The following is a 25277-nucleotide window of genomic DNA, read 5'->3' on the forward strand; positions in this document are numbered from 1 at the left end:
GCTGCCATTTCCTCCTTCAGGGAATCTTCCCGACCCAGGCATGGAACCCATATCTCCTCTATTTCCTGCATTTCAGGCAGATTCTTTAGCTGCTGAGCCATGGAGAAAGCCCAAAAGTATAAATTGATAACAAACTAACAAGTATTGTACACACAGGCTCAGTTATTATAACCAAATTACAAAGCTATTGTGAAGAAGTCTGTATTGCATACAAAAAATTATTTCATCACAGCAGAATGTACTCTCTTCTCTGCCTATATGATTTAAAAACAAGTGTTTAAAAGTATTTTTTGTAAACGAGCCAATCTACTGGAAAATATTAACATATTCAAAAAAATAGGCCAGGCAAGGGTGGAAGGAGGACTTCAGATTTGAAGCATCTAGTGAACTGCAAATACTGAAACCAAAGCTTACAATAGAAATGTATCACTTCCCTCCAAAAGGAGGTACTGAGCTAATTAAACAATGATGCCTCAAGCATTATACAAGCATTTTTAAAATTCTATTGCTGAGGGTTGAATTGTGTCCCCAAAAAGATATGTTCAAACCCTAATCCCTGGAACCCATGGCTGTGATCGTATATGGAAATAAGAATCTGCAGATATAACTAAGATACAGGATGGAGTCACACGGGAGTTCAGTGACCATAAATACAACTTTCGTCCTTATAAAAAGACAGAGAGAACTCCACATGAAGACAGAGGCAAGATGGCCACATGGCTACAGACACAAAGTTGGAGTCATAGAGTCCTAAGCCAAAGAAAACCAAGGATTGCCAGCAACGACAGGCTAAGAGAGCGGGGTTCTGTGGGTTCTCTTGATTTCAGACTCCTGGCCTCTATAAGTTGCTGCTGTTTTAAACTGACGGGGTTCAGGGCAGGATGCCCCAAGATGTGACACTCTAACATGGAGATTATTCCCAGCTGAAAACAACCAAGGCCCAAGAAATTTGGGACGAAAGTTTTGAACTTCTCCCAAATGCCTAAGAGAACTTTAAGAATTGGAATTCCAGTTCCAAGAAGAAGCTGTCACCACAGATAACCATACTAAAGTATGAACTAGGTGTGGTGGGCAGGGAGGAACCTAGCAAGGCCGGTTTGATCAAAGTTCCCTCTGGGTCCCTCTGTCTCTAGATGGCCCAGGAAACATTTGTTCATCAAACATTAACTCTTTTCATCTTCCTGTGAATTACCTTACTTCTTTTTGAAGTCCTAGACACTTACCTTCTTCTCCTTAGTCCAGAATAATATATATACCTCATCTTGCCTGCCTTCGGAATTCTTCATGTTTATGTAAATTCTTCATATATAGTTTAAAAATTTGATTTTTTTTTCTGGTTAATCTGCCTTCTCTCATTTCAACTGCCAGCTCAAAGAACTGAGAGGAAAAAGAGGAGAGTATCCCCTCCTCTACAAATCCATCTAATATGTGGTACTCTGTTTGTGGCAGCCTTACTAAACAAATACATCTTTAATCCCAATTTAAAGTATCTCAATTTAAAGGGATGGAGCCAAAGTAAAAACAATACCTAGTTGTGGATGTGACTGGTGTTAGAAGCAAGGCCCAATTCTGTAAAGAGAAATAGTGCATAGAAACCTGGAATGTTAGGTCCATGAATCGAGGCAAACTGGAAGTGGTCAAACAGGAGATGGCAAGAGTGAACATCAACATTCTAGGAATCAGCAAACTAAGATGGACTGGAATGGGTGAATTTAACTCAGATGACCATTTTACCTACTACTGTGGGCAGGAATCCCTGAGAAGAAAAGGAGTAGCCATCATAGTCAACAAAAGAGTGTGAAATGCAATACTTGGATGCAGTCTCAAAAAAGACAGTATGATCTCTGTTCGTTTCCAAGGCAAACCATTCAAAATCACGGTAATCCAAGTGTATGCCCTGACCAGTAACGCTGAAAAAGCTGAAGTTGAATGGTTCTATGAAGACCTACAAGACCTTTTAGAACTAACACCCAAAAAAGATGTCCTTTTCTTTATAGGGGACTGGAATTCAAAAGTAGGAAGTCAGGAAATACCTAAAGTAACAGGCAAATTTGGCCTTGGAGTACAGAAAGAAGCAGGGCAAAGGATAATAGTTTTGCCAAGAGAACGCACTGGTCATAGCAAACACCATTTTCCAACAACACAAAAGTCTCTACACATGGACATCACCAGATGGTCAACACCGAAATCAGATTGATTATATTCTTTGCAGCCAAAGATGGAGAAGCTCTATACAGTCAGCAAAAACAAGGCCGGGAGTTGACTGTGGCTCAGGTCGTGAACTCCTTATTGCTAAATTCAGACTTAAATTGAAGAAAATGGGGAAAACCACTAGACCATTCAGGTATGACCTAAATCAAATCCCTTATGATTATACAGTGGAAGTGAGAAACAGATTTAAGGGACTAGATCTGACAGAGTACCTGATGAACTATGGACGGAGGTTCATGACATTGTACAGGAGACAGGGATCAAGACCATTCCCAAGAAAAAGAAATGCAAAAAAAGCAAAATGGCTGTCTGAGGAGGCCTTACAAATAGCTGTGAAAAGAAGAGAAGCAAAAAGCAAAAGAGAAAAGGAAAGATATACCCATTTGAATGCAGAGTTCCCAAGAATAGCCAGGAGAGATAAGAAAGCCTTCCTCAGCAGTCAATGCAAGGAAATAGCAGAAAACAATAGAACAGGAAAGATTAGAAATCTCTTCAAGAAAATTAGAGATACCAAGGGAACATTTCATGCAATGATGGGCTCAATAAAGGACAGAAATGGTATGGACCTAACAGAAGCGGAAGATATTAAGAAGAGGTGGCAAGAATCAATTCAATTTACTATAGCAACAGATCGAAAAAAACAAAACAAAACAGTAATGAGCTCAATAGACATAGAAAAATTATTTGACAGAATTCAACATTCATCCATGAAAAAAAATTTTAAACTCGCATAAAATTGTAAATAGAGGGATACTCATCAAGCTTATAAGGGATGTCTATGAAAACCCACAGATAATGATTATGCATTAGTTTAACACAGGTTAAACTAATAAGTTTAACATAAGTTTAACATAAGTTAACACAAGGCAATAATGTCTGTTTCCACAGTTTCTACTTTTTACTACTTGTCTGTGACTGGCTCCAAAAGGGTACAAAAGAACTTTTGAAGGTGACAAAAATGTTCTATATTTTGATTGTGATATGGTATACCGTCTATTAATTTGTCAAAACTCATTAAATTACACACTTAAAATGGGAACATTTTATTATATGTAAATTTTTCAATTAAAATTGATTAAATATAGGGCTTAAGCATTTGCTGATTCTCCTTAGAATTAATCCACATTCCTCAATAAGAAGCATTTTATATGAATAGATCAATAGATCTACCAGATAGATCTGTAGCATAGTGAGCTTATCAATATCTATCTACCCATCCACTTCTCACGTTAGTGGTCCATAATTAATTTGGCCAGTAGAGGGAGCCAATATTTCATGAATGCAAAAGTTTGGCACTGCTTTTAGTGACCCTGTGGTCTATAGCCCGCCAGTGGGATTCTCTGGGCAGAAATACTGGAGTGGGTTGCCATGCCCTCCTCCAGGGGATTTTCTCGACTTGGGAATCAAACCCGCATCTCCTAAGTCTCCTGCATTGGCAGACAGATTCTATACCACTAGCACGTTCTGGGAAGCCCTTATTAAAAAGCACTGAATATAAATTCATAGAAAATAATGAATATGAAAAGTTTTTATCAGATGTATAAGAAATTTTAATAAGATTTGGTAAAATCTTTTCTGACCATCATAATACAGGAAATAAAAATATTACTTGTGAAAGAGATGAAACTTCTTTCATGTATTTAAATAGTAGACCTGATTTTGACTCTCATCTAGATGTTGTGGGTTATTTAAACATAACCTGAGATTATTTTTTTAAAAAACAAAGGTTATAAAGTTATACACGTTCATTACAGAAAGCTTGAAGGTTACAGAAAATCTGAATGAAAGAAAAGAACAAGGAAGAGAAAAAGAATCAAAAGTATTATTGTCACCATTCTCACAGTGTGCAAATACAAATGCTATAAAAATTTGGGTGTATTGTCCCAGAGATTTTATTGTATCTTATTTTTACTTGATTGTAACCACAAATAACACAAAGTTAAAATGTAACCACTATTTGCTATCTTAACCATAAAAATGAAGTATAAATCGAATATTTTTACATAATATAGAAAGTTCATAACTACATTAACTATGTTCTTTGACATGCTTTTAAACAGTAATCAATTTTAAAAATTACAGTAAAGGTTATAGTATTTATTAGTCACATTAAATGATCCTTTTGTGGCTCTAACTTTCTTAAGCAGAAAATATGAATCATTACAACTGGAAATAGGGCAGGCAGTAGATGGCAAAATCCTTTTTCCTTATCCTTAATGGTCTCCGTTTAATTTGTTAGAGGGAAAAAAGTATAATTTATGAACAGGAAAGTCTCAGATGAGAAGCACATTTTAAATTTATTTACATATTGGAGATCTAACCAGTCCATCCCAAAGGAGATCAGTCCTGGGTGTTCATTGGAAGGACTGATGTTGGAGCTGAAACGCCAAAAATTTGGCCACCTGATGTGAAGAGTTGACTCATTGGAAAAGACCCTGATGCTGGGAAAGATTGAGGGCAGGAGGAGAAGGGAACAACAGAGGATGAGATAGCTGGATGGCATCACCGACTCAATGGACATGGGCTTGGGTAGACTCCGGGATTTGGTGATGGACAGGGAGGCCTGGCGTGCTGCGGTTCATGGGGTCTCAAAGAGTCGGACACGACTGAGTGACTGAACTGAACTGAATATACTGGGCATATGGTGTATTTCCAAAGAAACTGTACGTGCATTCCCACTCAGCTATTCCTTGCCGTATACCAATAATGTATTCATGATTAAGTGGAGGGCACAATGAAATGGATGATAAACAGTAAGTTTTGAGCTTTGTTGGAATTATGTATCTTTTATTAATATCCATTTGGCACAAATGAGTTATATGTAGATTTTAACTGATGGAGGGGATAAAGGGGACAGAGTTAATGTGAATGTTAACAATTACATGAAAATAAACTGTGTCCACTAATGTTTACTGAAAGCTTAATATCTTCCAGGTATGTTCTGCTGCTGCTGCTGCTAAGTCGCTTCAGTCGTCTCCGACTCTGTGTGACCCCATAGATGGCAGCCCACCAGGCTCCTCCATCCACAGGATTCTCTAGGCAAGAATACTGGAGTGGGTTGCCATTTCCTTCTCCACCAGGTATGTTCAGTACTGTGTTATTTGTATCAAAATTTTAAATTTAATATAGACAACAGCTTTATAAGGGTTTAAGCAGAACTATTGTTTTCCTTCTCATCTTATAAATATAGAATCGGAGGCTCTGAGAGGTTAACTTTTTCAAAGTCAGAACTGTTAGACTGGTGCAAAAGTAGTTACAGTGTTTGCATTGTTGAAATTTGCCATTTGATATTGGAATACAATCTTAACTAACTGTGGTTATGTTATACACTAACTTAATGCACATTTCTCACTTCATGTTTTTCTGCTAATGACATTGCTTGCTATTTATTTTATATTTATAGTTTATATTTATTTTATATTTATATTTAGACTATAGAAATGATTTTAGACAAAAAGCAAATTCAAGAAATTTTCTTATTTGAGTTTGAAATAGGTCATAAACAGTGGTGACAACTGGCAACATCAACAATACACTTGACCCAGGAGCTGCTAACAAATTTACAGTGGAGTGGTGGTTCAGCAAGCTTTGCAAAGGAGATAAGAGCCTTGAACATGAGGAGCAGAGCAGCTGGCCATTGGAAGCTGACAACAATCAACTGAGAACTCTCTATCATTGAAACTAATTCTCTTACAGTTACACGAGAAGTTGCTGAGGAACTCAACATTGACCATTCTAAGGTTGTTTGGCATTTGAAGCAAATTGGAATGGTGAAAAACTTGATAGCTGGGTGCCTCATGAGCTGACTGCAAATTAAAAAAAAAATCATCATTTCGAAGTGTCTTCTCTTATTCCATGCAACAGCAATGAACCATTTCTTGATTGGATTGTGACATGTGATGAAAACTGGATTTTATACCACAGCCTTCGATGACTAGCTCAGTGGCTGGACCAAGAAGTTCCAAAGCACTTCCCCAAGCCAGACTTGCACCAAAAGAAGGTCATGGTCACTGTTTGGTGGTCTGTTGCCAGTCTGATCCACAACAGCTTTCTGAATCCTGGCAAAATCACTGTGTCTGAGAAGCACGCTCAGCAAATCGATGAGATGCACTGAAATCTACAGTGCATGCAGCTGGTCTTGGTCAACAGAAAGGGCCCAATTCTTCTCCACAACAAAGCCTGACCGCACATTGCAAAGCCAGCAGGACAACTTTTAGCAGGGAAAATGCTTCTGCTACTAGCAGGATGTAGGACACACTTTTCAAGAATCTGTCATATCTCAAAGCATGTGTTTTTATGCTACAGGAATAAATAAACTGTTCTCATTGGCAAAAACATGTTGGTTGTAATGGTTCCTATTTTGATCAGTAAAAATGTGTTTGAGCCTAGTTATAATGATTTAAAATTCACAGTCTGAAATCACAGTTTCATTTGTACCAACCTAATAGAATATTTCTAAAGTTGAGGTTCACACATAAACCTGGTCTGGCTATAACAGAAATGCCTTTAGCCTACACATTCCTATTTCCAGTAACTGCACATAAAAAACTCGCTTAAAGCAGTTTTGCCACTTTAAGATGCATCACTAGCACCATGTTGTATTCAAAGAAATTTAAAGAAATTATTTAAAATAATTGATAGTTACTTCAGTCCCTGAAAGCAACTCCAAAGTATAAAATCTTTCCTAACACAAACCAAAGATGAACGTCTTAGTTTAAATCTACTACTTTATCAAATAACAATAAAGGGAATGGTTTACTCTTGTAAACCATTATTTATATTTTTGTACCTGTATCATTATTTGTATACACAGATAATTGTAGTATATTAATTGGTTCTATAAGACACCTTTCTGGTACCATAGGATATAAGACTCTTAACCTGTAAAATTAGAGGAGAGTAAAACACATCCCCATGGTGTTCTTTATTAATGGTTTTTAACTGGTATGGTGCAAAAAGAAGCAAATTTAGGAATCATGCCTTAAAGCACAGAATGGCAAACACTGTGTTGCATTCCCTGAGCCACCAGGGAAGTTAAATTATCTGTAGTTATTGCTAAAGATGGATTAAGCACTTATTCTAGATTTTTAAAGCTCTTATTTCAATACGATTGTACTTTTACTGTTGGTGGAGCTAAAGAGCTAAAGAGGATGTATAAGGGAATTCACCTACTTCCCTGGATCTAAGCCAGCAAAGAGAAAACTCCAGTTAGAAGGCTTGCTCAGTTACCCACGCTCAGTCGTGTCCAACTCTTTGCAGCCCCATGAACTGTAGCCCGCCAGGTTCCTCTGCCCATGGAATTTTCCAGGCAAGAATACTGGAATGAGTTGCCATTTCATACTCTAGGGGATCTTCCCCACCCAGGAATTGAACCGGAGTCTCCTGTGTTTCCTATATTGGCAGGTGAATTCTTTACCACTATGCCACCTGGGAAACGCCAATCTTTAGAATATATCTGTACTACAACAGGTAAATTAGATTACTTCCTTCCCAGAATTTCTCCCATCATAACTCTTGGATTTGATGACAACTTTTGTAGCCACATTCAAAAATGATATTAGCTTACCAAGATATCTGTTCTTCTGAAGCATACATCCATCAGAACCACATACATAAACTCTAAGCTTTTCATTACATTTCAACTCAGAGAAGCAACACTAACCTAATGCGATAAAATGAATCAAATTTATCCCACAGCAAGAACTTCCTGAAAAATCCAAATTAAAAAAACTAAGTTGAACCTCTTTCAAATAGGCCAACACCTGAATTTCTGTTTTACAGATAGGTAGATATATTGTTCTGCTTGTCTGTTCAGGTTCTGCATTGCAGAGAAAAGAATTTAAAAGTCAGAATGCTAAAATCTGGAAATAAGGTAAAGGATTATGTAGATAGAGCAGGGGGAAAAAAATCAAAGGACAGTAAATTCCTATTATTAAATTCTCAGCTCTAATGCTGGATTTTTCTAGTGTTTAATTGGTCAGTTTGTTTGACTTTTTGGGACCCTATGGATTGTAGCCCAGCAGGTTCCTCTGTCCATGGACTTTCTCAGGCAAAAATAGTGGAGTGACTTGCTATTTTCTTCTCCAGAGGACCCTCCCCAGCCAGAGATGAAATTCCTGTTTCTTGTATCTCCTGCATTACGGGAGGATTCTTTTTACTGGCTGAGCCATCAGGGAAGACAGAATTCTTCTAGCACGGAGCTCTAACTTCAAGGGCACTGCATGTGGTTGTGCGTTTGTCCACTGTATATTCCTAGGGGGTGCCATTCACAGTGAGCTCTGGCTGAGGACTCAAGCTCTGTAAGACTATTTGCGTCTGTCTATGTATCTGGGTTTCCCTGGTGGCTCAGGGGTAAAGAATCCCACCTGCAATGCAGGAGCCACAGCAGACCCAGATTCAATCCCTGGGTCATTAAGATCCCCTGGAGGAGGGCATGGCAACCCACTCCAGTACTCTTGCCTAGAGAATCCCATGGACAGAGGAGCATGGTGGGCTACAGTCCATAGTGTTGCAAAGAGTCGAACAAGACTCTTTAAGCTACTTAGCACACACATATCTATGTATTTATCTACATATAAAAACAACATCTTTATATTATGTTAATTTGTGAATATATATTTATCTACTAAATATTATAGATTGAGATGACTTCAGAGAAAAGAAATGACAATGGTTTATTGTATGAAGGGACTCATTTCTGAAGAAACAAAGAAAAGTGACAATTCTGCACACAGTTCAGGAGTGTGAAACACCTTTTTGCAAGGGAAGCGTCTTTTGCACAGTGCACCAGGCTGAGCTGGAACCATCACCAAATTTTTGAACAGTGGCTGTCAAGAGCTAAAGCTATGTATCAGAAAGATGGATTCTTTTCTTTATACATGTGATTTTATGTGCTGGGAATATAGATGCTTGCCCTTTAGGATAGTTTTAGGTGGTATAATGAAGTTCCAAATATGCTGCTCATATTGATTACCAAATATTTCTCAATCACCCACTTTGTGCAATATAAGATGTGGGGTTCTATAAGGATTAAGAGCATGAGTAAGATATAGACCTTGAATACATGTAGTTTGGAGTTGATTTGGAACATAAGTATATAAGAATACATACGGTAGAAAAGCACAAGATATTTTTAAAAATAGCTTGAGGCTATGAACCTATGTCAGAAGATATTTAAGAAAATAGAAATTACTGCCATTTAGTACTGAAATATTTCCTCAAACAATGTTCAATGGTAAGGAAGAGGAAGCTCAAAATGAATAACAGGAAAAACTACAAGCTGAAGGTTTTCACTCGACAAGAATAGTTTCGCTTGTGCTTCTACTCCCCACCTGTGACTTGAATCTTTTCAAACCCACTGGCCTAAACAACCAACTCAAAAAATCTAAGAAAGGACTGAAATCGGGACCCAGGAGGGTAGATTCTGACCCTGTGTCTCTCAGCCTAAGCATGCCCATAAAAAGTCTGGTTTGCCTCGAGACTGACGCGTGCGATCGAGCGCTGGCTGCTGAAGATGACAGCCTCTTTACTTTCTGTTCCTGGGGCCAGCACGTTCCTTGTGAGTCAGGTAAGATTGGGTTTTAAACCCTGAGCAAGTGCCTTCCTTTCTTCATCTGAAAAATGAGCAAACAATGAGCTCCTCAAGGAGAGACCGTTAACACATGAAGACCATTTGATACTGTGGCTGGCATGCAAAAAGTTCAAAGAAAATATAGCAGGTGATGAGCAGCTGCTTAGTAAGAGCTGCTGCTAGACGAATGGAGTTGGAGGCTTGAGTTACATCACCTACAGCTTAGTAGCCCTGGGCGCGTCACTTCACCTCTGTACCTCAGTTTGCTCATGAGGTACTTTGTGGGAAGCTATGAGAAATCAACTTCCCTGGTGACTGACAGTAAAGAATCTGCCTGTAATGTGGGAGACCTGGGCTCAAACCTTGGGCTGGGAATATCCCCTGGAGGAGGAAATGGCAACCGACTCCAATATTCTTGCCTGGAAATCCCATGGACAGGGGAGCCTGGAAAGCTACAGTCCGTTGGGTCGCAAAGAGTCAGATAAGACTGAGCAACTAACACTTATACTTAAAACACCTAATACATGTACAGTGCCTGACACACCATAAATTCTGAATAAAAATCTTAGCCATTCATTGCAGTGAGCCCCTGGTGCCTCAGCAGGTAAAGAATCTGTCTGCAGTGCAGGAGACACAGGAGACATGGGTTTGATCCCTGGGTCGGGAAGATCTCTGGAGGAGGAAATGGCAATCCACTCGACTATTCTTGCCTGGGAAATCTCATGAACAGAGAAGCCTGGCAGCCTACCATCCAAAGTGTCGCAAAGAGTCGAATATGTCGCAGTGTGTGCACGCATGTGCATGCATGCACACACACACACACACACATACACAGTAGGAATTAGTAAATTATTTTACCTATCTATCAATCAAGGTTGTTGGGAGATTAAGACCATCCATAAAGGTACTTATCGAAGCTTCTAGCTTGTGCTAAGTACTCAATCAGAGTTGCATATTACTTCAGTGATTATTATTACTATGATTATTGGGATTGTACTATATTGAGTACATTGGAGAAGGAAATGGCAACCCATTCCAGTATTCTCCTCTGGAGAATTCTATGGACAGAGGAGCCTGGCAGGCTACAGTCCATGCAGTCACAAAAGTTGGACATGACTTAGCTACTAAACCACCATCACCACCACCACCACCACTGTATCGAGTAGTATAAAACAGATTTTTACATTTCTAATGATTTATTATTTGTAATTAATTAATTAATACTTCATTATTTACTCATTCATTAATTAGATGGTTGGATAGCATCACCGGCTCAATTGACATGAGCTTGGGTAAACTCCAGGAGTTGGTGATGGACAGGGAGGCCTGGTGTGCTGTGGTTCATGGGGTTGCAAAGAATCAGACACGACTGAGCGACTGAACTGAACTGAATTAGGTGCTATCATAACGTTAGTAAAAAAAAAAAAGAAAAGAAAAAAAGGGCAGTTTTTCACATATGGCTAAGAAAAGATGTGAATTAAAAAGGGTTATAATAATATAGTTAAGGAAAGCACAAAATTGATTGGCCTTTCTGTAAAGGTCTTACTTTACTACTTTCCAGCTCTTTGCAAGGTAGATTTTCTGAGTTTTTAATGTTTAGCCATCTGAGTTAAAGATATATTTACTTCCTCCGCAGTAATTCGAGTCAGTCCTTTGGTATTCAGCTAAATAGAACTCGGGGATTTTGGAACAGTATCTGTTGACATGAATATATTTGGCATCACTAGCGAATCTAAAACTACATACAGAGGGTGTCATGATCCCTCACACTCACGATGACCCAGTATCATTATGAAATAGAAGGAGTTCCTAAAAAGTTTCATGCTGTCATTTCTAATACTGAGCATAAAGGCATGCTAGTGTCTGGTTAGCAATGGTAGTTACAAAGATTATAGCTTTGCAAACCTATTTAATGGTATGTATTAGATACTTTTTGCTATTTTCCTCAAAAAAGTAGAAATGGGACTCTGGTAAGATGTGGGAACAGACACGTAACTGTTTACTCGCCTTCCATCTGATTTTGAGGTGCCTGTGTGTGGTGGGAAGAGTTCCCTCGCCTGCTTCCTCCCAAAGGCATATCTGATTCTAACTCAGGTTGGAGGAGACGGATGCACACTTGAGATTTTGTTTTGGTCATGCCTAGATATTTCCAGTCTAAACAATTCCCTGATGGCAAAGTTTAACCAAAAAGTTAAGAATTCTGGAAACAAATTCACCTGGGAAGAATATTTGTGGCTCTGGGTCTTCTGCGATAGCATTTTATTTTTCTAAGAAGTAACATGAGGAGGCCCTTAGTGCTGAGGGACCAGACTTTGTCACCTCGCCTTGGCTTCAGGTTTTCATGGGGCCTGTCAGAGGTCAAGAGAGGCACAGGCCACTTCCATATTAAATCAAAACAAAATAAGAAAGAAAGAAAAAGAAGGAAAAGAAAGGCAAAACAGTTACAAAAGTTGTGATATATTTTGAATGTCAGTATCTAAGGAGTGAACTGTTTGAACCCACATGTGTGCCTGTGTATTTATTCAGTTCAGTATAATTACGCCATTCCCAAGATGATTAAAGGAGTTATTAGGGGATTTATTAAAAATATTGATTCATGATACACAACAGATGTGGCCCAGTAATGAGACACAGAGGCTAGGTTGAGAAGTTATGTCTTCTTTCTTCAAACCTGCCAATGCTTCTCTGTAATCATAGGTATAACTGGGTGGCATTGAGCTCTTTGGTGACAGAGAGGACCAGGGCTAGTGACCCTCCTGGTGTTTCCCTTTCCTACAGGCTCAGGGCATCTGCACTGGTGAATATCCAGCTTATATACCCACCTGTTAATGTCAACTCTCTCCTGTGGTCAAAGAGGGGATTAAACTTCAAGTCTGGGCTGCACAGGCACACTTACTAATGGAATCTGTTTTGTTTTTTTTTCCAGTTTTATGTGTTTATTGTGCTTTGAGAAAGATGATCCCTTTCATCCTTTATTTTCAATGAATAGCAGTCAAAATGCAGCCAAAATAGAATAACAAGTGTAGACTGATGGAGTCCATAGGCCTTGGGTGGGAGGTAGTGGAGTGTATGGAAAGACTTTGAGCAGAAGGTAACAATAAACACATGCATTCTTAAAGGAAGTTACTGATGGGGGCTCTTTCTATGAGAGAGGACCCCTCAATAGCGTGAGAGGAGTCTGGAAATGGATGAAAACCTCCTGAGTGTGCTCAGCACACTGATCAAAGTTTGGTTCAACCTGCACTGTTATTGCCCATGCAGCTGTTACCTCTGGTTTGTTAGAAAGGCCCAAAGTTTCCAACTGGGTTGAGTAGCTGTGACTTCACCTGCGGATTGTCCACTTCCATGAAATTTCATTTGCAGATATCAGAGGTGGCTTCCCTGTCTCCATTGTCCAGGAAAAACTAGGAATGAGGGAGAGGAGGAGGAACAGAGACAGAGAGAAGAGTAAGATGGAATCTTGGCAGATGGCAGTTGGTGCCATGAGCTAAGAGGTTTGAGTTGGTGGAGGGAGCTTGAGGATGGGGACCCTGGGTGTGAGACCCAATGAGCAGGAACAGACACCAGGGAAGGAAGCAGCCAGCAATGAGCTGGCCTCAGTCTGGGGGAGGAGAGGCCCCAGAGGCCTGTAGAGAAGGACTCATGGCAAAATCTGAGACTGGTTTACGGCGACAGTTTACAGCTTGTCAGATTGGGGGGTGAGGTGCTGAGAGTGCAAAGAAGGTTTAGGGCTTGGGGCCAGTGTCTGAGAAGCCCCCCCCCACTGCCTCCCATTCCTCTCACTAAGATGCACTGAAAAATCATTTTATGGACCCCTAAAAAGGTTACAAGGACGTCCCTGGTGGGCCAATGGTTAAGATTTTGCCTCCTAAGACAGGGGGCAAGGGGTCCATCCTTAGTGGTTGGAGCGAAGATCCCACAATGCCTAGGGGCCAAAAAACCAAAACATAAAAAGAAGCAATATCATAACAAAGTCAATAAAGACTTAAAAAATGGTCCACACACACAAAAAAACTTTAAAAAATATAAGGGTTACAAACTTTTTGATACATCTTTTCTGGGTTCCACTCGGGAACCAAGGACCTTTGTTAGAATGTCAGGTCCAACTGTCCTCCAGGGCTTTCCTGTTTCCCCAAAGTGTAGCCTGAAGTTCTTTCTGAGGGCTGCGGGGTGCTTTAGGACCCAGCGGTGCCCTGCTGCCTCTCCTGACTTCCGTTCTCCCCTCAGCCTCCCTCAGGGCCCCAAACGCCTTCGCTTTTCTCTGATTCAAGCGACCAAGCCTTGGTGCCTGTGGTCCCCGGACGTCACAAGGCCTGTGCCCTCCCACTCATTCTGGCCTCTGTCTCCAAATTTATTAGTTTCCCGGGGCAGCCATGACAGAATACCACAGACTGGGTGGCTTAAATTATGGAAATTAGTTTCCTCACCATTCTGGAGGCTGAAAGTCTACAATGAAGTTGCCAGCAGGCTGGTTTCTTCTGAGAGCTGTGAGGGAAGGGTCAGCTCCTGTTCTCTCTCCTTGGCTTACACGTGGCCATCTTGTCCCAGTGTCTTCCTTCTATGTGTTGATGTCCAAATTTCTTCTTCTTGAAAAGATCCCAGTCATAAGGGATTAGGGGTTACCCTAATGATCTCATCGTAGCTTATCACCACTCTAAAGAACCTATCTCTAAATATGGTCACGTTTTGAGGTACTGGCGGTCGGGAGTTCAACATACAGATTTTAGGGGGACAGTTTTATGGAACCGTTAAGCCCATAATGGGCTTCCGTGGTGGTTCAGCGTTAAAGAATTTGCCTGTGATGCAGGATAAGAATATACAACCAGAAGCATTTCTCCCAGTGTTTTTTTTTTGTTGTTGTTTTTGTTTTGTTCTTTAATAAGCACATACGTGGACTTCCTAGATAGAGCTAGTGGTAAAGGACCCGTCTGCCAATGCAGGAGATGTCAGAGACATGTAAGTTTGATCACTAGGTCAAGAAGATCCGCTGGAGGAGGGAATGGCAACCCACTCCAGTATTCTTGCCTGGAGAATCCCAGGGCCAGAAGAGCCAGGGGACTACAGTCCATGGGATCACACAGAGTCGGCCAGGACTGAAGTGGCTTAGTATGCATCCACACAAGCCTTTTATCATGGAAGACTCCCTGATACATCCAAAATAGTGTCCTTATTAAGTGGCATACATTTATTGTCCTTTTTTTTTTAAAGGTCACCTTCTACCTCAGTGTCACCCCTAGAGGGCCAAATTCTTTATTTTGTTAATCGATGTATCTCTAGTGCCTAGTTGGAAAGTAGCAGGCCCCCAATAAATATTCATGAAAGGATGAATGTATATTGTGAAGACATTACAAATTACTCTGCAAAAAACAATGACAGAGAATGATGTTCAAGGTAGGTAGTTAAATGAAGAAAGCACACTTTAGAAAGCTGCCTGCTTAGCATGGTTTCATTTTAAAATCATACACATGTAATTTACCTTTATTAAAAGAAAGCTTAGAGAACAAAAATAAATAAATCTTGGAAAGATATGCAACAGAATACTAATAGTGGGTGGCTCTGGAGGTGAGATTTTGATTTCTCATATATGTGTATTTTCTAATTTCTCTTTAGTAAATATGTATTACCTCTGTAAGAGAAAAAAGACAATACATTTATCAAAAGTTAATAGAACATATTTTCCTGTAACTTATAACTGACTGTTATGTTAAGACAGAAAAAAAACACATTATTTGTCCTTTTCACTGGGGAATGGTAGGAAATACAGTGAATGGGCAGTCTCTTGGAGCCAGTGACTGAGAGCACAGCCCATGGAATCCGCCCAGCCTGGATTCAAGCCCTCGTGTGTCACTTTCTAGATTTGTCATCTCAGGCGTACTTGCCAATTGTACTGAGTCTCAGCTTCTTGTCTGTACAATGGGCCAACAGTGGTACACACAGGGCTTGGGGCTGCCTTCCATCGCTGGCCCAGGCTGGAATTTGGTTCTTTTGAGCTCAATGATTAGACACCAAAGGTCAAGGACCAATCTAAGGATCTGACTCTTCTTTAGTCTCTGGTTAAGAACAGGCCAGGCAACATCCAGAGTACCCCATGCATTGCTTCTCGGCCTGGGCAAGGACAGGCAGCCGGAAATAATGAGGCACTTCCTGCAAGTGCCGAAGTTTTAAGAGGACCTCAAAACACTCACTGACTAAGAGAAATAATATTTGGATGGAATATTTTTAATAAATATATGTTCAAAAATCTATAATGAACAACATGTTAACAACTTCAACAGAGACAGATAAGCATTGCTAATTCCTCCTTTGTTTCAGGCTCCATTATGGCTCAGCATGGCACTGCTCCCAGCCCACAGACTGAGGGTGGGGAAGCTTCAATTATTCAAATCATTATTAATTGCTACTTAATTGTAATTAATTATCTAAATTGTCCTGAGTCTCAGAACGAGCATTGCTCTTTTCGTGATTGTTTGGCCCTCAGTCAAGGCCCTGTAAGGATACCTCTGTGTGAGTGTGTGTGTGTGTGTGTGTGTGTGTGTTTCAGTGACTCAGTTTTGTCTGACTCTTTGTGACTCTAAGGTAGGGAATGTGTATTTTTCTGATCCTATTTATTTCTTTCTCCTTAGTAGATACCTCATCACAGTTGCTACCTAGACACAACCTTAACTTGTTGAAGACCCTAAGGGGCAAGTTTCTTCCTATTCTTTTATAGAAACATAAAATGCCAGCAAAGCAGTATTTCTACCTAAAAGAGGGCTAAACAGAACTTGCAGATGTTGCAAACTGCTCCCCTGATGCTTCTGGGGAAGGGCACACAGACCTTGGCATATACCTTGTTTCAGAAACAGGCAATAGCAAACAGCGTGTTCATTCCACCTACTTCCCTGGAGAAGGGAAGATCCTCGTGAGATGGGATCAGATGGGCCATTGGTCCCAAGTGGAGAGTTTCCCTGAAGGGCTTTCATATTACTGTATTATGGGGGTGGTTTGTGGATATTTCTTCTGCACATCAAACACTTCACAATATGCATTCACATGGAAACCGCTAGGTAAATGTAGCAGCTGTAGAGCTTCCCCGGTGGCTCAGTGGCAAAGAATCCACCTGCCAAAGCAAGAGACAGGAGTTTGATCCCTGGCCCCAGAGGATACCACATGCCGTGGGGCAACGAGGCCGGCGGGCCCCAGCTATTGAGCCTGTACCTACAGCAGGGGAGCTGCAACTACTGCAGCTGGAGTGCCTGGAGGCTGTGCTCCATGACCAGAGAAGCCACCACAAGGAGAAGCCCATGCACCACAACGAAGAGTAGCCCTCTGAGCCACAATTATAGAATAGCCTGGCAGCAATAAAGATCCAGCACAGTCAGAAATAAATAAAGGGGAAAAAGTAGCAGCAATAATAATGTTTGGAGTTTTGTTTTCATCAGTGGTTTCATTTTACAGGACACTTTTTTTTTTCCCTGAAACCATAGATTCTATGTTGCTCTGTCAAGGTAATCGCTAGAAAAATACGCTATTCTTAGCATATAAACTTTAGGAAATTTCTCCTACTACTCTACTCCATTTAATGTATTATATGTTGTTTTCAAGAAACAGTCTGCCTGCAGTGCAGGAGATCCAGATTTGATTCCTGGGAGGGAAAGATCCTCTGGAGAAGGAAATGGGTACCCACTCCAGTATTCTTGCCTGAAGAATCCCATGGACAGAGGAGCCTGGCGGGCTACAGTCCATGGGGGTTGCAAGAGTTGGACACAACTGAGCAACTAACCACTATCATCATGTTGTTTTCAAACACATAAGTGGAGACATCACAAAATGAACATAACCTATGGCAAATTTGTTTCTGCACAAATCTGGGTTTTTTTTCTAGCTACCAAAAAACTCAGAGACCAAGCGGGGAAAGGAATTGTTTGAATGGCAGATAGTGCATAAGACTTAGATTTGGTTACAGTACAAGTTTAGCGTAATACATTATAAGGTGATGGCCTGGATGATCTTCAGAGGTTGATGAACTTCAGTGAATAAGTTAACTTTGAGGTCTTTTTTTTTTTTTTTTTCCTGATTTAAGGAATGTTGCTCACCATACCTCTCCCTTCCTCCTCTGTATTTTTAGATTAATACACTTACTAGGGAAGCAAAATACAGTGGGATTACATGCCTGCATCCAGTAAGAAGTCTGACTCTCCTGAGACCACCATGCGCTGATGGCTGTCTGGCCAGTCCCAGATGTCCCAGCCTTCAGAGACTAGGCATCTGACGGGAGAGTGAGGACCCCAGCTGACAGCCAGAACAGACCCTCCAGCTGCGTGGCCCTGTGTGAACCGTGTCCAGCGACTAGATCCATTCCAAATGGGGCCCGAACTCTTCTGGGTCAGAGAGGAGTGGTCCCCACTGGGCCCTGCCCGTGAGGACCCACAAAACTGTGAGCATTAGAAAATGACTTGTTTAAACAGATTTTCATTGGTGCACAGTTGCTTTATGATGTCATGTTAGTGTCTATTGTGCAGCAAATTGGATCAGTTACGTGCACACATGTGTCCCCTCGCTTTCGGACTGCTGTCCCATTTAGGGCTCCACAGAGCACTGAGTGGGCTTCCCTGTGCTGCACAGTCGGTTCTCATTAGCTATCTATTTTATACACAGTAATGTATATACGTCAACCCCAATCTCCCAACCCATCCCACCACCTCCCCTTCCCCCTTGGCGTCCCCACATCTGTTCTCTATGTCTGTGTCTCTATTTTTGCCTTGTAAATGTAGTCATCTATACCATTAGAAAATGATGATTGCTTTTAAAAAATGCTCTAGAGGAACAGAAACTAGAAGGAGAGGCACACACATACAAAAAAAAAAAAAATAGAGAAGGCTGAAAAGTAAAGAATAATTGTATCAGTTCTCAAACTGTGATTGCTGGTACACTTAGTCCAACTTTTTCATTTTTCCAAATTTTATCATTCATTTAGTCATTCAAGAAAAAACATATTGAGCCTGCTGCAAGCCAGGCATTATACTTTGTGCTGGGGATACCAAAAAGCTGAATAAAATAGCTCTGTCCTCAGGGGAATGGCTAGTTTAATGAGGATGTCAAGCTATTACCATACAATGGGATACAAGGCTGCTTTAGAGAAGGAACTGATTGCCCTGAAGATGCAGAGGTTTCCCAGCTTTAATAGTCAGAGAGCACTTCAGAGAAGGTTCTGCTTGAGATAAGCCTCAAAAGAATGAGTAGAGGTTTACCAGATGGCCAAGGTGGGACAGGGCAAATTCTATGACTACAAAGAACAGTGAATTTATTTTGGGGACAGTAGCTTCAGCTGTTCCTGTGGTCTCGATTTTTCCTTGCATCTCCTGGGCAAAGCATTGATTGCATAACCAGAGTATTACTTTCAGATGAGTATTTGATTTTATCTGCATGATAAGTATGACTGGAAAAACACAGCTCATGGGGTGTATGGCCTTACTCAACCTAGGCTTGTCAAACAAGTGCCCTACATAAGCTAAACTTACTCAACATAGGGGACAAGGCTTTAGCCCTCCCTACCCCCTACACCCCCACCCCCAATGTAATCTGTGTTATTGGTTTGTTTGTTTTTTTTCCAAGTGTGCTGTCTATTCAAATCTGACTCTTCAGACAAGTTCCCTGGCCCCTACCTCCTTCCAGTTTGCTGTCTTAATCCCTTTTGATAGAAAAGTTCTAGAAGTATTTCAGGGTGAATGCCATGCTATGAGGATAAAAACTGATTTGTCTCCAGAAAAGGGCAATAGATTCATATGAGAAACATTTCATGTCCTAAAAATCCATGAGCTTTGTTTCTAGGAGACAAACTTGGTGAAAAAAACATCTTCAAACTTTTCCCTACTGCCAAGTTTAATGAAACTCCTTTTTCTGCAGTGTTTCTAACATCAACTTTGTTTCAGGAGGCCGTTGTCAAAAAGGCTAGGAGAAACTGAGGGGAACATGGTGAACCACTGCAAGAAAATGGTTCTAACTTCAATAAGGCAACTTGGCCAAGGATTCCGTTTTAAGTGTATAAAATTAAATGGAAGTGCAGAGAATAAACGTCTTAAACATTCCAAGATAACACACAAGGGAAACAAGTGGAAATAGTGAAATTTGGAAATGCTGGGGGAAAGGAGCGTTGGCATGATTAAGAACAAACAACTGGAAGCATCTACTGTGAGTGTTTTTAAAAATCACTCTGCCTTGTTCTAAGTGGACTTGGCAGTGAGTTATTTCCTGGGTAAGTATAGAGGGGAGGAGCTCTCTTATGAGACCACTTAAGTATAGACCACATACTGTTACAGTCTTTGGAGCTGGGAGCAACTGGCATCTGCTTTAGGAAACCAGCAGCCTGAACAAGGCACTTCCAGAAGAGAACGGCTCCTCTCCCTTCGCTTGGAGGTGATCAGAGGAAGCACTGGTGGGCTGAGAAAGATTTGAGATTTCCTATCATACTTAGACAAATGGAACTAGAAGTAAAGAAACCATTAAATGGCAGAGGAAAATAATGACCCCAAGAAGGCAAAAGGAAACCCCTTGACTCTTCTAGAACTGCAGACTTTTCCTAGAACTTTTCTGAGAAAATGCTTCAATATTTGGGACAGTGACTTGTCCAGTGAGCATTCATTGCCCCGATGGTATGGTAAACTAATGACTTTTTCATTTCTTTAGAGCATCATTTCAGCTAAATTTGCATTCTCTTCTCAACAGACTCACTTGGCAGAAGGAAACCTAGATGGTGTGAGAAGAGAAAGAAGGTGGGAGAACGGTTCAGAAGGACTAGGGAAGGAAGAAAACTGGAACAGACCTGGAGTAATTTATTACAATATGACTCCCAGTATTGTCTAATGCCCACACTTACTCCAAAATCTGAATTATAATGTTCTGAAGTCGGGAATGAGAGAAGTCAAGTTGTTCCACATGAAATCAGGTATAATAGTAATTCTCAGCTTTTTTGTTCACACTTGCCACTGAGAATATGATGATAAGGGTAGACTCTACATCCAGAAAAAAATGTACCTATTACACACAAAATCCTCTTTTATAAGACCAACAAGATGTAATACTCAGGATAGAATCCAATTACGCACAACACACACATATAATATATAATCCTGTTTACTTGACCATTGTGGACTCTTTCTTGCATCTGACCTAGTTTCATTCTACAGTTTGTCTTTCTCCATTTTTTTGTCCTTTTAACTTAAGAAAAGATCATTATAGAACTCCTTGTATAACTTTTTCAAATATGCTTGCAAAAGGCTATGAAATTTTATCATGATCATTCTTGCTTTAAGTTGAAATTTCTCTAATCTTTCCTTACAGATTGTTCCTTACAAAGCGTGCTTTCAATATCTAGTTTCAATGTCTAGTTCTCCCTTCTGCATTAGTCACTCAGCTATATAATTACATTTTCTGAGCCTTGCTTGCAGCTATGTATGCCCATGGGACTAAGCTTTAAGCCAATGATATGTAAGCACTGTGCTATGTGGATTTCTGGAAAAAATCTCCCTTCTACTCCTCCACCCTACCGTCTAGAATGAAGACACAATAGCTGGAGATAAATAGACATCCTGGGCCATGAGCTTGAGGGGTGATGGATAAGACTGGTTTGTGGACTCCCTTATCAGAAGATAAATTTCATGAGAACAGGGACCTTGTTTTTCTTGGTCAAAGCAACCTAAATCTGAACCTAAAAACTGTGGCTTATAGTAAGAGTTCGGGAGCGTGCATGCTATCTCTTGAGTTGTATCCCACTCTGTGGGACCATATGGACTGTAGCCTGCCAGGCTCCTCTGTCCATGGGATTCTCCAGGCAAGAATACTGGAGCGGGTTGTCATGCCCTCCTCCAGGGGATCTTCCTGACCAAGGGATTGAACCTGCATCTCCTGCATTGGCAGGCAGGTTTTCACCTCTAGCGCCACCTGGGAAGCCCAAGAGTTCAGATGCTGTGCTTAATTGCTCAGTCATGCCTGACTCTGCGACTCCATGGACTATAGCTTGCCAGGCTCTTCTGTCCATGAGGATTCTCCAGGCAAGAATACTGGAATGGGTTCTTTGCCCCACCCCAGGGATCAAGCCTAGGTCTCCCACATTGCAGGCAGATTCTTTACCTTCTGAGTCATCAGGGTATTGAACAGCCATTAAATGAATAAGTTGAATTAACGAATGCGTTTACTCCAGATCCATGTAAAACAGGGAATGTTCATACATCAGTTGGCATATGCAAATATCAGGTTCTATCACAGAATCAGACTCTAGCTTAATTCAAACGTCATTACTGCTCTGCTTCCCTTTTCTCTCCCAGATTTGCCACAGTCATAACAGGATAAGGTTTTTTTCTCACTGCCCTCCAATGTTCTTCTAAAACAAAATATTTTCAAATCTATTAAAACTTTCATAATGGTGCTTCTGAATATTTTTTCTGCTTAGCAAGTTTAAAATTCTTTAATTTTCAAGGTCATGCATGTCTATTTCTGTATGTGCCTGATGTTAAATGCAGGCAGTGTTTTGAAACTTAATCTTAGTCATTGTCCCAAGTCTATAAGAATCATCCAAAATGGTAGCTAATGACATTCCTAGGACTTCAGACAATATTATTATTGTCATGGAATGTACTCACTAGGTCCTAAGGATTTAACGAGAAGTTGTTCACTGAAACTGAACTTCCTTGAATCCTTTCCCATTCTACCATGGTTTCCCACATTTCAATATATTGCCTGTTTTTGTATCCAAACCTTACTTATATCTTTTAAACAATTAAATATTAATCATCTTTGCTTCCTTGATTTTTGAGGTGACCTTTCCATCCTGGTATCCTTTTAACAAAGGAGAATACTCCCTCTGGGTTTTTTTTCCTTTCCTTTTGCTCTTATGTGTGATGAAAGGGTTTGTAAAAGTTCACATTTTTGGCAATTACATGTAATTCCTTAATTTTAAAAAAACTCTTCCCCTTTGAAAGTTGTTGCTATTTCTTTTTACTATTTGGAGGAACAAATGTTCCCATCATTCACTTTTGTGACATACCTGTTTTATACCCTAGCTCCTTGGTTTTTTGCTCAAATTTATTTTCAACTTTTCTGATTTTGAGAGAAGCTATCATTTTCTTTTTATTAGGTATATCAAGCTTTTCTAATGTTTAAACTTCTTTACACATTATCCTCACTTTCCTGGAGTAGCTTTCCAAACAGAAGCCTATTATAACAGAGAAAAATAGAGGTCATCAGATGAGCTCTTCTTAAACATCTTCTCTATCAGAAATGTCTCTATTCTGACAGACCCAGAACAGGCATCTGTCACCCAGGTCCTGTTTCCTTCCTTGCTTTTCTCTCAATCCAAAGCTAATCTATGTCTGCCCTGGAGGACATCCACTTCTGCCTTCTTGAGGACCTTGCTCTGTCAATTTTCCCATCTCGAGTCTCATTCAAGACACGGACACAGCTCTTTATTTAGGACCCGGGGGATTGCTATGGTTAAACTGAAGGCGGAAACTAACACTCTTTCGAAGTCAATTTGAGAGGAGCATTTAGTTACAAAAAACTGTCAACAATTCGGGTGTAACTAAGTTCGTTGAGGAATGCATCAAATGAGTCAGCTGTCAGACCCGGTGAAACCGAGTTGCTTAACGGAACTGACTCTTTACTAACAAGCCTTCTATAGAGTCCACTGACTCTATAGCTTCGATTCACAAACTCCCGCAATGCTTCCCGAAGGACACGGAAAGCTCCGAGTGCCGCAGGATAAATGGAAACAGGAGTCCGGCGCGGGCCACTCGAGGGGCGGAGCAGTCGCGGGGTGGGGGCGGGGCAGTGTGAGTCACTTGCCTGCTCTCTGGGGCGGGCGCTGGGAAGAAACTCTGTGTGTGATTGGCCCGTCGTAACCAGGTGACCGAAGGACGCGTTCCGGTTGGCAAGGGCCAGCCAGGCGCGGCTTTCAGTCGGGAGGCGGCGGCGGAAGGAGGAGGAGCTCCGACCACGCTTTCTCCCGGCAGTGGCTGTGCGTCTCAGCGCTAGTCGGGGCCCCACCCCTTTTAAATAAGCCGGTCTGGTCGCCGCCTTCACAGACTAGTTGACTCCGAGGAGGCGGCGGCGGCGGCGAGACAGCGGGGGTGCGGCCGGGGCCGGGGCCCTGCCCCGGGCCCGGCGGCGGAGCGGACAGGAGAGAGGCAGGCGAGGCCGCGTCTACATCTGCGGCGCAGCCCCGGCATAGCCCGGGTCTGCCGGTGCCCGACGCGCCATTGTTGGGGAAGGGGGCGGCCTCTGAGCTTGGCGGAGTCCGGGGCCGAGCGGAGGCGACGGCGGCGAGGAGCGGAGGCGCCCCATGGGGAACACGCTGACCTGTGGCGTGTGCCCCAATGCCAGCCCCAAGTTGGGCCGGCGCGCGGGGCCGGCGGAGCCAGACTACGAGTCTGAGGTCTACCAGGCGGCGGCCGGAGACGCGGTGGCCGTAGCACCGGCGCCGGGTGCCGTGGAACCCACCGAGTTGGATTTCCGAGCGGGTGAAGGCCTCCACCTGCAGCACATCAGCGACCGGGAGATGCCCGAAGGTAAGGAAGCGGCCGGCGCGCCTCGCCCCTCGCGGGGCCGGCGCCGTCTGCTCTCGGGCTTACCTCTGGCCTCCGCCGACCCCCAGGTCCCCCGGGAGGAAGCCGCCGCCTAGGGCTCCTTCCTGCCTGGAGTTGGCTCTCTCGGGGCTGGGCACCGGGGACGGAGGCTGGCCCTGCCTGGCGTCCCCAACCCTTATTCTTTCTCCGTCGCGTCCGGCCAGTCTCTCTCCCTCTTCTCTACCCGAACGCCCAATTCTTCCCCATTCCCTTTTCGCAACCCGACCCAAGACCCTCAAGTCTGTGGCTCCTGTTCGTGATTCTATTTAACATCTCGTGGGACTTTGTAAAGACTTTCTGACGTATTCTCTCTTTTCTCAATGAAAACTTAAATACTCCCAACTTCGGCGATATCCATCCCATCTTCCTATCCTTACCTATTCAGATGGTACCTAAGAGAAGGAACGAGATAAGGATCTAGATACACTTCCACTCGTTAGGATAGTTGATACTCGGGACAATTAAGACAGATTTTAGGGTTTGTTATTTAAAATCAAAACTGATGTCGACAGAGTTAGTGTGGCGTTAAGTAATATTCTGTCTAGAGTTGTCCTGATTGAAGCGACCTTATTCTAACTATAATCTGAAAACGATAAGAAAGAAAAAGGTTAGAGGGGGGTCTTAAAATAACTGAACGGTGTGAAACGTTACTGCAACGGCTGCAGGGAATAGTTTTGTTGTTGTTGTTGTTGTTTTTACCCAAAGACGATCCCACGGAGCTCTGATTAAGATTCCCACTTTGACACAAAAATGTCTTCAGCTCCCCAGCTTTAACCAACTTCACTTGCATGTTGCCTCTTCTAAGGGAGGATTGGGGGTGGTTCCTGAGACTGTTGGTCAAAAGTTTCAAAGGAGAAAAAAGAAATTCAGACTTTAATTTGTAATACAAAGATTTGGCA

At 41.7% G+C, this 25277-nt stretch overlaps 1 protein-coding gene across 2 annotated transcripts in view; it reads left to right on the forward strand.

The window, feature by feature from the left end:
• Positions 1 to 23760: 23760 nt before the first annotated feature.
• LOC136169914 (cyclin-Y-like protein 1) overlaps positions 23761 to 25277 on the forward strand; it is a 33971-nt gene continuing 32454 nt past the window's right edge. Inside the window, exon 1 of one of the 2 annotated variants that reach the window (XM_065938153.1) lies at positions 23761 to 24321. In XM_065938153.1, the coding sequence (XP_065794225.1) occupies positions 24096 to 24321 (226 nt within the window). In that variant the 5' untranslated portion in view covers positions 23761 to 24095. The remainder of the gene's footprint in view (positions 24322 to 25277) is intronic. The other variant, XM_065938154.1, reaches the window with a different exon arrangement.

Source organism: Muntiacus reevesi, chromosome 5, assembly GCF_963930625.1.
Source record: "Muntiacus reevesi chromosome 5, mMunRee1.1, whole genome shotgun sequence".
NCBI classification, from domain to species: Eukaryota; Metazoa; Chordata; class Mammalia; order Artiodactyla; family Cervidae; genus Muntiacus; species Muntiacus reevesi.